Source organism: Pholis gunnellus, assembly GCF_910591455.1.
Source record: "Pholis gunnellus genome assembly, chromosome: 14".
In the NCBI taxonomy this organism is placed as follows: Eukaryota; Metazoa; Chordata; class Actinopteri; order Perciformes; family Pholidae; genus Pholis; species Pholis gunnellus.
This window is the reverse complement of record NC_136541.1, coordinates 11,995,034-12,008,841: the sequence shown is the minus strand read 5'-3', so window position 1 is coordinate 12,008,841 and position 13,808 is coordinate 11,995,034. Positions and strand designations below refer to the sequence as shown.

At 41.8% G+C, this 13,808-nt stretch overlaps 4 protein-coding genes across 5 annotated transcripts; 2 read left to right on the top strand and 2 right to left on the bottom strand.

Moving 5' to 3' along the window:
- Positions 1-1,566: 1,566 nt before the first annotated feature.
- imp3 (IMP U3 small nucleolar ribonucleoprotein 3) lies at positions 1,567-3,345 on the top strand. The gene is made up of 7 exons (XM_079172470.1): positions 1,567-1,736; positions 2,141-2,248; positions 2,415-2,489; positions 2,591-2,670; positions 2,808-2,859; positions 3,035-3,107; positions 3,209-3,345. Exons 1-7 carry the CDS (start codon positions 1,600-1,602, stop codon positions 3,233-3,235), a joined length of 552 nt encoding a protein of 183 aa, XP_079028596.1. The 5' UTR covers positions 1,567-1,599; the 3' UTR covers positions 3,236-3,345.
- A 992-nt stretch (positions 3,346-4,337) lies between these two features.
- sec22ba (SEC22 homolog B, vesicle trafficking protein a) lies at positions 4,338-6,087 on the bottom strand. Of its 2 annotated transcripts, none has more exons than XM_079172469.1 (5): positions 5,916-6,087; positions 5,318-5,427; positions 5,017-5,177; positions 4,776-4,922; positions 4,338-4,558 (listed from the first exon to the last, which is right to left on the bottom strand). In XM_079172469.1, the coding sequence occupies exons 1-5, from the start codon at positions 5,988-5,990 to the stop codon at positions 4,404-4,406; spliced, it is 648 nt and encodes a 215-aa protein (XP_079028595.1). In that variant the 5' UTR covers positions 5,991-6,087; the 3' UTR covers positions 4,338-4,403. The 2 variants fall into 2 exon arrangements, with proteins under 2 accessions (XP_079028595.1, XP_079028594.1); XM_079172468.1 differs by having other exon boundaries at positions 4,776-4,879.
- An 80-nt stretch (positions 6,088-6,167) lies between these two features.
- Positions 6,168-11,050, top strand: LOC306705788 (uncharacterized protein C1orf21 homolog). Its single transcript, XM_079172639.1, has 7 exons — positions 6,168-6,225; positions 6,348-6,512; positions 7,607-7,748; positions 8,902-8,981; positions 9,395-9,465; positions 9,627-9,690; positions 10,142-11,050. The coding sequence occupies exons 3-7, from the start codon at positions 7,658-7,660 to the stop codon at positions 10,163-10,165; spliced, it is 330 nt and encodes a 109-aa protein (XP_079028765.1). The 5' UTR covers positions 6,168-6,225; positions 6,348-6,512; positions 7,607-7,657; the 3' UTR covers positions 10,166-11,050.
- Positions 11,051-12,115: 1,065 nt separating this feature from the next.
- On the bottom strand, positions 12,116-13,800 carry tsen15 (TSEN15 tRNA splicing endonuclease subunit). Its single transcript, XM_079173512.1, has 4 exons — positions 13,699-13,800; positions 13,532-13,613; positions 12,937-13,072; positions 12,116-12,812 (listed from the first exon to the last, which is right to left on the bottom strand). Exons 1-4 carry the CDS (start codon positions 13,762-13,764, stop codon positions 12,641-12,643), a joined length of 456 nt encoding a protein of 151 aa, XP_079029638.1. The 5' UTR covers positions 13,765-13,800; the 3' UTR covers positions 12,116-12,640.
- Between the last annotated feature and the right edge of the window lie 8 nt (positions 13,801-13,808).

Here is a 13,808-nt window from a genome sequence, read left to right as displayed (position 1 = left end):
CAATCAGTTATTGTGAGCAGCTGAGCAGAGAGCAAGGGAAACACACATTTTCAAAGCAGATGTAGCATCAGATAACATAGAAAACAGATACGTGGTGGAAAGCAGTGTGCCTGGTGGCTGTGGGTGGGACGTCCACCAAGGTGTGCTCCATCTTTGGGACATTTGAGACAACTATACGAGCACGTAGCTCTTATTCTGATAATTCAGCCTGCATGATATAAGGTAACCCAACACTATTGAGATACACAGGTCAAACTGCTGTAGATGTAATAGGAGTGTATTGAGTATTAAGTTATTCACCTGAGCAGATGACTCAGGACCTGTGTAGACAAATGCAAATCAAAAAGCCAACCGTGGCAAACAATGACTCATGTGTTTGACTTGAACAAATATTGAACATAACAAATTCATCAGGATGTGGATCCGGCAGAAGGAAAAGTGGTAAGGAGAGAAGTGAGTGAGTGAATGAATCCAAGCAACCTCTAATTAAAGGCTCATCCGATATTAAGTTGCTTTCTATATCTGATGAGTCCGTTTGATCAAACTGTCCCTGAAGGGATCTTGACAGATTGAAAGAGGCAGGATATAGAGACTAAACTAAAGACAAAAAGAGACCCCTCTCAAACTCTCCATCATACAATCATTTACCTGTTGGAGTGGAGCTCAGCTAAGGACGTGGGTGAAAGTGTCCCGACACTCACTCGCTGGATAGTCTTCTCCTTTTTGCTCCACTTATTCTAACACTCAAAAAGTTAATCCGACCCCTATGTAGGGCAAACCATGGCCAAGACACAGACTCTCTCACAGCTGTATACTGGAAAATGTTGCGGTAAAAACTGAGTCTATAGCTTACTACAGTCCCGACTACAGTATATCCCTCTGTTCTCATGTAGGCTACTGACTATACACCAAACGTTTAGCGACTCCTGCTGGAGTACAAACTTACTTTTTTATTTTTTTAAACCAAGTACGAAAAAAAAAGTAAAACCATATAACAGCTAATTAAAGCAATCCTTATCGAAACAAAATGAAAATAGATCAAATATCATCACCAAAAAATAATATTTACACAAGCCAACCAGTAAATAAAAGTAGCAGTCTCGCGAAGTGTAACCCCAGAGGTTTCTGTGCGGGGGTGCATTACTTTTTTTAGGTTACATTGATGTGTTTGGAGTGATATCGTTCATGTCCACGAGGTTTATGGAGGTGAACAATTCATAATTTAATCCAGCTGCAGATCAGTCTGAGTTAATTACGCATCCACGAATCTATATGGACAGGCTCCCATTCATGCTTTCAACCTATTATCGTCTGGCACCTTAATACAAATTTTAAAAAGAATAATGTGGCTTTATGAAATATTTGAACGTAAATGGGCTTTGATTTGCTCCTATGCCTTTTTTTGTTGTAGATAAAATAATTGGATAAAGACTAAAAAAATCAGACGTTAAATGTTGAGCCATGTGGTTGAGCCGCGGTAGATGGCGCTGCAGCTCACGTGGACTCGACGCACGACGTTAAACGGTCGCCGAAGAAGAAAAAGAAGAACACGTGTTTCCTCTTCAGTCCGCTGCATGGGAGCAGAGAACGTTTTTAAAAATGGTTCGTAAATTAAAGCACCATGAGCAGAAGTTGCTGAAGAAGGTTGACTTCATCAACTGGGAGGTGGACAACAACCTGCACGAGGTCAAAGTGTTGCGGAGGTTTCGCATCGAAAAGAGGGAGGACTACACCAAGTAAGACGTGTTATCTACAATAGTGCTGCTGGCTACTGTCAGTACACATACTGCTGTGTGAAGACTGGAAAATCAAGCTGAGCTACCATAACAACACGATAAACTGTTTCATTTTGAGTTTTAGTAAAACAAAATGTAGCCGAAATAGCTAGGTTGAAACTCAAAACACAAATATTCATCTTCTTATTTGACCTGATTAGCTACACCACGTGAATTACCAGATATCAGAGCTTTTTTTTTTAAACAGTGCGTCAACATTTTCAACATGTAATTGTGTAATTTGAGTGAAAACATTCAATTTGTTTTAAGGGAAGCAGCTGACCAGTGAATGGTACAGACGTATAAACCCAAATTCATATTTATAGTAGTGTATAGTACCGGCGTTTATCTCTCTTATGTCTCAGGTACAACAAGCTGAGTCGTAACATCCGGGATCTCGCCAAGAAAATCCGAGACCTGGATGAGAAAGATGGCTTCAGAGCTCAGAGCACACATCAACTACTGGAAAAACTGTGAGTGTCTCCGTGTGATATTGTGTCTTATAACTGTCTTATAACCGCCTGAATCGCAAAGACATAAAGTGGTGTTGGTTTTCCATTGCTGCTTTAGAGCAGTCTTGGTTTATCTGTTTTAAAATCACAACAACAAACTGATAATCTGCTTGTTTCTTCACACAAGGTACTGCATTGGTCTCTTGCCCACCAAACAGAATCTGTCCCTCACAGATAAAGTCACAGCTTCTTCATTCTGCAGGTAAATCACAACAAGCACATTTTTAATCGAGTCCCTTTGACGTGAACGTGTATCACGACTCTTGTTTTCTGTCATTCATTTGACCTTTGTGGCTCCTGCAGGAGGAGGCTGCCGAGCATCATGCTGAGCCTCCGTATGGCTCAGAACCTGAAGACCGCCATCACCTTCATCGAACAAGGACGTATCCTTCATTACTTCCTTATTGCAAGAGTTTATGTTTTGGGAGCGAAGTTTTACGCCTTGAGTTTCCTTTGAGTGATTGGTTAGTTTTGTCTACGTCCGAGGGTAGGAACTGTTTAGACCTTGACTCACTCTCAGATGTGCGTGTTGGCACAGACATCGTCAAAGACCCAGCGTTCCTCGTCTCAAGGTTAGTGTTCACATTAATTTAGTCTTCTCATAAATTGTGTGGAACCACTTTATGCAGCCAGGTGTCTTTCGGACAAAACCGTCCATTCTGCAGAAACAGAAATGGCAGCATAGATTATATGTGAAAAAGCATCTCAAGTGATCAAATACTAACACAACACGGCCGCTTTCTCCAGAAATATGGAAGATTTCGTCACATGGGTGGACTCCTCCAAGATCAAGCAGCATGTCATGAATTATAATGATGAGGTGAGTTTGAAGTGAATCAGTTATGAAACCTACAAGTTTCATCGGCCATCTTTTCTGGACTAAAGCATGAGGCTTATACAACCGCTGTGTTTGTTTTGCAGAGGGACGACTTTGATCTGGTGGCATAAGCCTGTTGTCTATCATCCATTCATCACCCTGGAGAATCGCTCTACAAGAGGATGGACCATGTGTGTGCACATCCAGGGACAGATACTCGGGTGCAAGACAAAAGAACTTAGCTGCAGGGCACAGAGGAGGTCTGCACACTGTCAGGCTCCAGGCTTTTTGGAGTTTTACAGTTTGAATAACTCAACAGTTCAACTTTTCTATCAACTGGGAAATTGTGAGAAGAAAATAAGTGTCAATAACTTAAGTTTCATCTGAGCAAACGCCCAGGCTTTACTTTGTGCAGCGAACACCTCGTTTGATGTGGTGAAAATGAACAACTAAAACCTGACTAACCTGATCTACTAACCATCTCAAATATGTGGATTCATCCGAGACTGTATTTGTGACTGACAATATTTCCTGCGCCTTCAGCTGCACAGATTCTCAGTTTTTTTCCTCATGTTTCAAATGTTTACTTGAACATTAGCAGTCATCACCCTGTGTACAGAGCAGCTTTTAGTGTTGTGTAGGTGACTGTCACCTGTCCCCCCTCCCCCACCACACACACACACACATTAGCTTTTCATATTGTGTTCTTTGTGTGAACATGAGCTGGCTTAACAGGATATGTATATGATCATGGAAATGCTGGTTTATAGGTGTGTATATACCACAAGGACTGTCGCTCTCTGTTCATGATATTAACATAGCATGCGTCATAAATACAGCTGTAAAACAGAAAATACAATTTGATAAATATTTAATATTTTCAGAAAGACTTTGTTACAATGTAAACTTTGTGAACAATAAACATTCTTTTATCACAGTATCAAGACCGTTTCACAAAACTTCTGCATATTCATACTTTCTCCTTAATGCTGAAACCCTTATTTCCAGTTAATTCATTTATCAACACCCTGCTCTTAATATTCCAGTAAACATGAACTCCCCACGAAGCATTTGTTCCAATACATAAAGATGTCCTGTCACAGACCTGTGGCTCAGTTTATACTCTATACACGGCATAAATCAAAGCTGGATAAAGCATAGAAATAGTTTTAACCTTCAATAGGGAAAGACCATACGATCCCTTTAAGGCACCCGGGTATATCATAAATGTAACCGGATCAGTTAAAGTGCTTGTTTTTCCAAAATGAAGCACCCTCAAAGTCCTTGTCGACAGTCCCATCAGAGCCACCAGAAACGCACATAGATGAGCAGTGTGATGAAGAACACCGACACAGCAGCCACCTTGGCATACGTGGAGCGGGTATTGAGATATTTGGCGTCGCTGCGGTACTTCTTCGACAGGCTGGACAGATTGCTGGCTTTTGTGTCAAGAGCTGAGGGAAATAAAGAATCGCGATGAGATGAACTGCATATTTACAAAGCAATCAATGTACATTACATCGAGTTGTGGAACAGTACTGACGTAATACTGTGAGAACATTCTTCCCGAAGGCAGAAGTAACAGCAAAATAGTGATTGATTTCTGTGTTCTTGGTAATTTGTCCTTTGTGTTTTGTGCAGGTACTCTGTACTTTGTATTACTGTACTCACCAGTAAGAGATTCTCCTCTTTGTAGAACTTCCTCAATATTTGCCACCATAATTCTCTGGACATCCTGCAGCTCTGTGTTGATACTGCCAAAGTTCCTCCTGGCCCTATTGTCAACGAATGATTTCTTGGTTTTCTGGATGTACGTGTCTGAAACAATGCATGTATGACATAAGCTTAGTTAAAGATGTTGTTCTTTTTACATAAAGTTTAAGACGCAACATTTTCTTGAAAGATCTCTTACCAAACTCGATGAAAGAGTACGGCCTTGTTACTGTGGGTACTTTCTTTCCATACTGCTGATTGAACTCACTGTGGAGGTCTTCAAGGTAGGCAAAGACCATCTTTTTGGGAAATGAAGCCTCACAGAGGAACAGGTAGCACACACCCTGCGCTATTAAGTAGCTGAGAACATAAAACAAGTTCAGTCCGAATCAGTGGTTATGTATCTATGGCAATGTATGCAATACCACATAAGCAACGTGGGTTTACCCTTTGAGACTACACGTAATGAACCAGAGTGCGTCGAGCTTCTGGTGACTTACTGGAAGTTCATGTCCCCAGCCTCCAGGGTGCAGCGGTCCGGACTCTGAGCGTTCAGTTTACGGCACAGCTGCTTGGCTTGGCTCTGGTAATGCTGGAGGTCTCTCCCTGACTGACCCAGATAAGCAAAAAACAGGTTGCAGTCAGAACTGCCATTAGTAAAGTTGTAAATGATGGTATAAATCAACCTGAAACAACTTATCGGCATTCAAACCGACGACAAAACATTCATATCTATTTTATTTAGCTAACGTTTGAAATGGTTATTTTTACTTCTACAGTTGTTTTCAGTAGAATAACGTCCTGTTACATAGATGGACAGTAGGAATGTTACTACGTTTGTTGTTAGCGTACCATAAGATAAACAAAATAGGTTATAGATTTATTAATGCGTCATCGATTACCAGGTTACATGGCAACTTTCCCAATATATTAACGTTATACCAAGAATCACATTAATGTCTTTATTCTTGTTAGGGTAGATCTAAATCTTAGCGGATAAGCTAGCAGTCGCTACACATGATATTTTTGAATGGAGCTAGTTGTAGTTCTCTTCACACAGAGAGGCTACATGGTGGGAATGCTAGCTTTCATTCAGACCTGTTCATCCTCCTGAATGGAAGCAGCGAGCGGAAGTCCGTCCGTTAAACGAGTGATTATCGTCAGTGAAGTCATAACGACGCAGGTCAACAATCGGCGACGTCAACTGTCAGTTTTTTGGTCTGAGACAGTGAAACTTTAAAAAAAAACTTCTCGTCTGTTTTCGCTGTCAACTTTGATGACGCGTAGGAATGAGCTGGACGAAGTTCCTGGTGCGCCGATAAATTAAGTCCGAGTGGCAACGGGTGAAATTTCAACTTCGTAGTCGAATTTCCATCGCATGAAGAGGTCGGATGCTTCCAAAAGAATCGTATGGAAATTGAGCTTAGCGCTGGAAAATAATAGCAATTAAAAAATATATAAATATTTTGGAATTATTTGACTCGCTTCTTTATTTTCTAATAGGTCGCCACTATTTTATCACTTTAACAGAGTGTCGGGCCATGAGCTCCGACCAGACAGCTGGCAGACGTACTGACTGCATCTCGACTGCTGATGCCTGTATTGAGCCGAGAGGTGCAGATGCGGTCTGGGTCCTGCATCAGGAGTGAAGCCTCTCTGAATTTAAACCAGAGGAACCATGGACAAACCGGAGAGGTAATAATGCCCCCATTGTTGTACGTTTATTTGGCTATTGTTCGTTTACTTGTTTTCCTTTTTTCCATGTCGCCTCGGCGTTTCCTGCTGGCCGTAGAATGGCTGCTCTTTTCCCACGTTCCTTTTGTTATTACTTGTTTAAAGGAACCCTGATCGTTGTCCCCTCTCTCCGATGTTGTGAAACGAGACGATGGTTGAAATGTTGCAGCTCAAAGGGAATGCATTTTCCCCTCACCTCTCGTTTCTTATTGGCTTGCCTAGAATTGTACGAGATAGCCCAGCAATGCACCGTTCACAGGCTGCAGCTTGTAATCTATATACATGTACAAATGTGAGCTAATTGTGAGGAGGATAGTGATGTGTGCGGTTCAGCTGATCCTGCAGCTGAGGGGTAAGTGCGTTTAAGATCATTTATACCACATGGATTTCAATCACTCCTGCGTTTTCCCAGAGCTGACGTCAAAGATAGCGTTATGTTAGCCATTGCTGTGGGTCTCCCAAGTCAATATGACGGTGGAGATGGGAGCACTTGTGCACGACCACACTTTAATCCTGTGAGCGCCACAGAAACCCCCCATTCACTAATAGAAATGAGCCGGTGGCTCGCTTGGCACAGTGGTATCCTCACAGCTTGAAAGGCCTTATTGTTGCAGTGCAGCTGGCACAACCACGCGCACGTTCTGATTGGTGTTTTCCCACACCGGCGTGTGCATGATTCACACCCGCGGCTAGACCGTCTATTTTACGGTCTTTTCCAGAATAGGTTGGGATGTTTTAATGCTAGGGTGGGGCTCTTCATAACTAATTGATTGTGGAGAAAAAAAAGAGAGTGATTCCCAAGCTGGAGTTCAGGGGAATCCTGCGAAAGGAAGACTAGTTTACTTCCTGTAATGATAATGACAGAGACCACACTCTCCACTGGATGTCTCTAATAAGGACAAATGCTCCTCAGATGATTTCCCCAGGGACCAAACCTTCATCAAGGGGCCTGTTTGTGTTCTGAGGCTTTTCTGCTCGTGGGGGTCTTTCTTAAAAACAAATACGTTTGTGAACTCCTGTATCCAACCATACTGCCCTCATACCTGCGCCCCCAGGTGTGGCTGTAATGCTCAGGGGTGAGAAGGAGAGCAGCTGAGGAGGAGGAGATGGGCTGCACCTCCACCAAGCAGGTGTCTGCGGTGCCCAACGGCGAAGAGGGCCAGAATAAAGCCTACAGCAACGGGGACCTGCTCTCTGGTCAGTCTGTTTACTTTTGATCACATTTCCAATGCTCCTCTATTATCAGGTGGCTTTCCACTTCCTTGATACTCTTGCTTTATATTTGGGGTCAGGCTGACCTATTGATAAATATGAGGTATATTTGCCACCGTTCAACAATGTCATTCACTGCTGAAATGGAAGTTCCCTTATGATTCAGATCATTTTGGGAAATTGTTATGAGTATTAAATATAATGAAGGAACCATTGATTAGTGCTTTATTAAAGGCTGCGGATGAAAGGTCAGTTAGAGCTATATATCACTTTATAACTGAATCTTGTCTGGGGCTGCAACCAACAATTTAATTCACTATCAATTCATGCAGCAATATCATTTTGCTATTTTTCAATTCTGAGTCCAAGATGTCGTCTTACAATTTCTTGTTTATTAAAGTTTACAATTATGTTAAAAAGCTACAAATTCTCACATTGTAGAAGCTGGAACAGGTAACAGTTTACATTTTCTGTTGCTTTTCAGTTTATTAAGCAAATCAAATTATTTCAGCTTTCTTTGTAATTAAATTACTATATAAACACAGTATACATGTTGTATGTCTTGGGAAAATGGGTAGATAAAAAAAAAAAGCTTACATTTCTGCTCACTTCTCATATTAACTCTAGCCCGTGAACAGAAAAGTTGTGATTTAAAAAATCAAATACTACAACTACTACTTGTACTACATATATCAATAATAATGATAAAACACTAAACATGTTTAGCCATGATCCAAAGGGCTGGAATGAGCGTTTAAACTCAAGCTGTCTTTCTCTGAGCTAAAACAACGATGTGTTCTAACTATCGGTCCATCAGGCCCTCATAACTATGCATCGTTACTGTCATTTCCTTCTTTCTAAATGCGTGGGAGTGAGACAGAGGAGGGGGCCGTGCATGTGTGACGGGAAAAGATGGAGAGGCAGAGAAAAGAGGAGAATCAGGCCGACAGCTCATGTGTTCGCAGATTGCCAACCGTTGTTAAGAGAGGATTTAGTCTGGAGCGTGAGAACTCGAGCAGATAATTACTTTGCCAAGTACTGAACTGTGAGAACTATTAGCCCGGAGGATTGTGCTGTGAGTGGGTCGTCCTCTGCTATCGTGTATTAATAAGAGGAGATGTGCTCCTCTCTGTCACAGATGAATACAAGATGAAAGGAGTGGAGAAAGTCAAGTACATCAGTGGAGAAGAGGGAGTCATGGACGGCCAGGACAGCACAGTGCGTGATTCTATTCTGTTCTTATGTCTTTTATCGAGTCAGTAACGGGACATTCACGATATAGTATGATGGATTCTGTGCATCTGTAAAAATAGTCAATTTGTAATCGAAATGAGTAATGACATAAAACTTCATAATCAGACATTTTTTTTTTTAGGATTTTGGTGCTCCCTGCTGCATACATCTGCATATTAATGAGGACAAACTGAATGCTTTTTGTATTAATACCACACATTTGTTATGTTAATATTTTTTGATAACTAATTTGGAAGTGTAATTAGTTCATTGTGTGCCGTGTCTCATGCTGTGTTTCCTATTCTGCTGAATGATGGGACATAAGACAACTTTTGGATCAGATGGTTGGTTGATTGTGTGTGTGTGTGTGTGTGTGTGTGTGCTTGGATGTCCTGCAGGAGAAAAGTGCTCTCCTTGGTAAAGGTCAACACATGGATGAAACGGGGTCAAACGGAAATGGAAAGATTCTGTAAGTGCCCCCGACTGACGATGCTGTTTCAATATCATTTAAAATGTGTTTATATGATGTGTATTAGTAGTGTGTTTGTCTGTTTTGTTCATCTAAACAGCTCGTCATGCCTTACGTAATACTGCAAGGCTCTAACCCGCGGTACCATTTTCCTTTTGCAGGAGCATCCACTCCTCAGAGAGTCAGCAAGAGTTCTTCAGGATGTTGGATGAGAAAATTGAAAAAGTAAGAAATGACAACCCATCACTGGAGTCACTGTTTGTTTCTCTATTTTTGCAACAAGCTCCTGCTAAGTGACATAATGGAGGTTAATCCTACCACTGCATCAAATCTGTAGCAAGTGGGGTCACAGCAGATGACGTACTTAAAACAAAATAAAAGCCTCAATCTGTCGTGTCCTGTGCTTTCCACTGTTGTTGAAAACATGTTGCACTGAGTGCTGCAGTGCGATTGGATCTGATCAACCAGAGAAGTGGTTTAAACAAACTGGGCCTCTTAATGAGTTGTATTGTTTTGTGGCATAAAGGTCAAGTGATAAATGATATCATGTGTATCAGAGTATAAGGCCTCCACTGTTATTGTTTTGTAAGGTGTGTAAGCCTTAGGGATATGAAATGCATATCATCAAATAAGACTAAAACTGTAACGTAGACTAACATCTCTGTTTTGTTTACAGGGCCAGGACTACAGCTCGGAGTAGGAAGATGTGACACAGCACTGTGGTTGAGTATCCATCGGCCCCCCGATATGAAAGAACCGTCATCGCAGTGTTACGGACGGATCGTACCATGTGTCACCATGAAGGACTGTCCCTTGTATGTACACGCCTGAGAAAAATGGAGTACTGACTTGAATCAAGCACCTTTTTTGCCCTCCTGCTTACAGCATTAGTTCCTGCTTCATATATCAACCAAGTGGGAAAGGGCCACAAATATCAAAGATGGTTTAATATTTTTAAGTTATTGAGGTTTTTCTTCCTTAACGAAGCCATTGCAGGATGACGATATACATGGCTTTTACCGAGACTTCCTATAAACATTTGAAACGTTCAGACTGTTGCACACAAACATATCCAACAACAGAGGCACCCTGTGCTCTCTCGGACTCTCAAAGTGAAGATTACGTCTCCATCTGCGTCATTTTGAACATTTCATTCTTGAATGCCTCCCTGAAAAGTCAACAGGTTGGACACTTCCTGCATTCCAAGACACAGTATGAACCTCTTTTCTACAGTACGTTGGCCAGTACAGTGTCCGTCTGTCCATGTCTGTTTCTGCTACGATGTAGAGTATTTATGTTGAATAAGGCTCAGGGTTGAAGTGTTGTAATCTCTGTCTCATGTATTCAAGTCCCTCCTTTCGTTAGGACACCGTTGCACCATTAAAACTACACACTCATGCACTCAAACAGCAGGGTTATCGACGTCCACTGCTTCAGTATCTGTCCCGTGTTGAACCTACAGCGTGGACTCTGCTACGTCACATAATAAGTCTATGTATTGCGCTCACCAGTGTTATGTTGTTGTGTTCAGTTTCTTTGTTGAGTTTTTGGTTTTCTAGAAAAATAAAGTGTTTTCAGTAACTTATTCACACAGCTGACAAAATTGTGTTCCTGTAAAGAAAAGCCCACAGAACAAGTCACGTGAATCATTTGGTCAGCAAAATGGGCTACTTATTGAAGCTTGATTCAAATGAATACACCGTTGCTGCATTAGCAAATGGGATTAAATATGCTGCACCATATCATACAAAGTTGTCTCACCATAAGGCACTGGAGCTTGTAAAAAAATACCTAAATTGGGTGATAAGATTATTATTGGGCAGCTCAAAGCGGTTGGTAATGAGACCAATTGATGGCTGATATTATCAGGCGATGTTCTCATGATATTAAGAAATCTAAGGATATCATTCCCGAATGTAGCATTTTCCTATTAAGACGTGGGATACACCAACATTCTGATTTCAAGAGAAATCTATGAACAAAAATGACATTCGAATATAAGTTACATCTGAATTGGGGGTCTGACCACAGTTTGCGACACACAGACTTGTCTGTTTACAGTCTGCTCTTTTGTAAACAAACTATGAACACAAACCAACATGTAACTAACCAGCCAAAAGTTTGCAAGGCTGGAGCAGAGATGCATGCCAAAAATAAAAGGCCACATCTCTGGTCGGAAGGGCAAACATAAACATTATGAAAGGGCGTTTTAAATGAATCGGAGTATGCCCCACTGCATGCAATCAGGAAAACTAGTGGAATATTCATGTCCATGAGCATGTAAACTTAGTAGGAATATAGTCTTTTGTGCACGGGAACATAACGTTAGTCAGAGCGTCACTATTACATAGTGTGTCACTATAGCACTGCACCAAGAGCTAAAAAGAAAAGAACAAAAGTTAACACATTAAAATAAACTTCTTTTTTTTTGCAAACACATGAATTCATTCAACATACATTGTTGCCACTTTCACCTGAAGCCTAAATTACACTCTTTTTGTTAGCTTCATTTATTGTTTACTTTTCCGGTGTCTGTAGATGCCACTATTTCTGTTTTTCACATCGGTCAATGGTCCTTTCAAAATAAGATACTTCTGTTTTTGAGAAAGTAACTAAATAAAAAGCAAAAAAACTAAACGATAATAGGAAATATGTCTTGATATTTAATTAAACTTTCAAATACCAATGTGTGTCAAATATCAGTCAGGCTCTAGTATTAATGTACCCGAAATGTTTTGTGGATCCCCCGGGATCTAACTCATCAGGTCCCGTAGGAATGTTTTGAGGAAGGCAGGTAACCTCAAACTGTCAAGCTGCAGGGTTGTGTGAACACATCCCTGACTGCATTGAGGGAGTACCTCGTCAACAAATCTCTCAAACATGGAAGGTTTGCATCAATAGATTTAACGAATAACAAGCCCAAAAAGTTGCAAGCCCCTGATCTAGACTTCGCAGGTTGTAAATAGCTAGTCGTTTCTCACCGACAGCACCTGTTTGGGCCCTGTGGTTTGGTCCATTTGCACCTGCTGCTATGTTCTCTGTGCACCTTACACCTGTTTTTAGAAGCAGCTTACACAGACAGACAGACCGACCGACCGACCGACCGACCGTCTGTCCCATTCCGCTCTTTTATGTTTCACCAACAACACCAAGATGACGCCGCACTCCAGCTGTGTCAGGGCTTCTGCCGTCTCTTCCGGTGCTGCCGACGTCCCAAATCCTGGAAGGGGCCAGCAGGAGGGTCCGGTGTCACCAACCCATCGGTCATCCTCTGGTAGACCAGGGTGGAGTCAGAAGCCACGGCACACAACAGCATGGGGAAGCCTCTGTCCAGCACGTGACGTATGCTGCACAGCAAGAGAGGAGGAAGCTGTGAGTTTGGCGAATACATTTTGTGATGGTAAAAAAAGGTGTTGAAACCAAAAGAAGGAAGGGGCGGTACGTCTGAGAGCTTCTCCAGCGCCTAATTACCTCTTGTGGCTCAGAGATCGGTGAACAGGCAGTGGAAGAACTGTCTGGACGGGTGCTCCTTCTTTCTCCCTCCCTTCCAGCAAAATCACCTGCAGCTCAGGACTCTTGACACAGGACACCTCTTTCCACTGACGCACTGGAAACACAGAGTACAGTGAGAGCGGCAGCTGCCATCGAAGACACCACGCTCATGTCCTCCGTGCTGTTTTAGTGAAATGATGGACCCGAGGAGGAAATCACAATCTACTACACATTGAGGGATTGAAAAGGCTGAATCTATTACTTCTTCCCCCTCAAAATATTTAACTTTGAAAATGTAAAGACAAATAAAACGAATTAAATGAAAATTGTATTAATGGGTTTCTCATTTCTTCATCGTTAGGGCTGAAGCAGCATTTTGACCATAGTGGGGGATAAAACTTACAGTAAACACAACTGATCCTTGTTAAAGCACAAGTGATTCATGTGAAAATAAATAATAATATCACCCTGTTAGATGACCCCCCCTCTCTGCATGACACATAAAAAGACAAGAGTGATAGTTTAACAGGAATAATAATCCTGCTAAACTCTTCGTAAATCTCGTCAAACTGACCCTCAGTAAGATCCATGAACACGAGGAAAGCTGCGTGTACTTGTGCACTGTCCTCAATCTGCAGACTCTTCATTTGTTGATACTAAAAAGAAGAAAAAACACGGTGTCTTTTTGCACGGTTTAGCAACAGAACTCTGAATGCACGGCGGAGGTCCGCTAACACTCACTGCAGGGTGCTGAAGGATCCAGTTCGGAGGAGGAGGTTTCTCTGCTCTGTTTGACGCTTCCGACATTTTATTTACTGCACGAAATGACTGAAACTACTGTCTCATTAAAC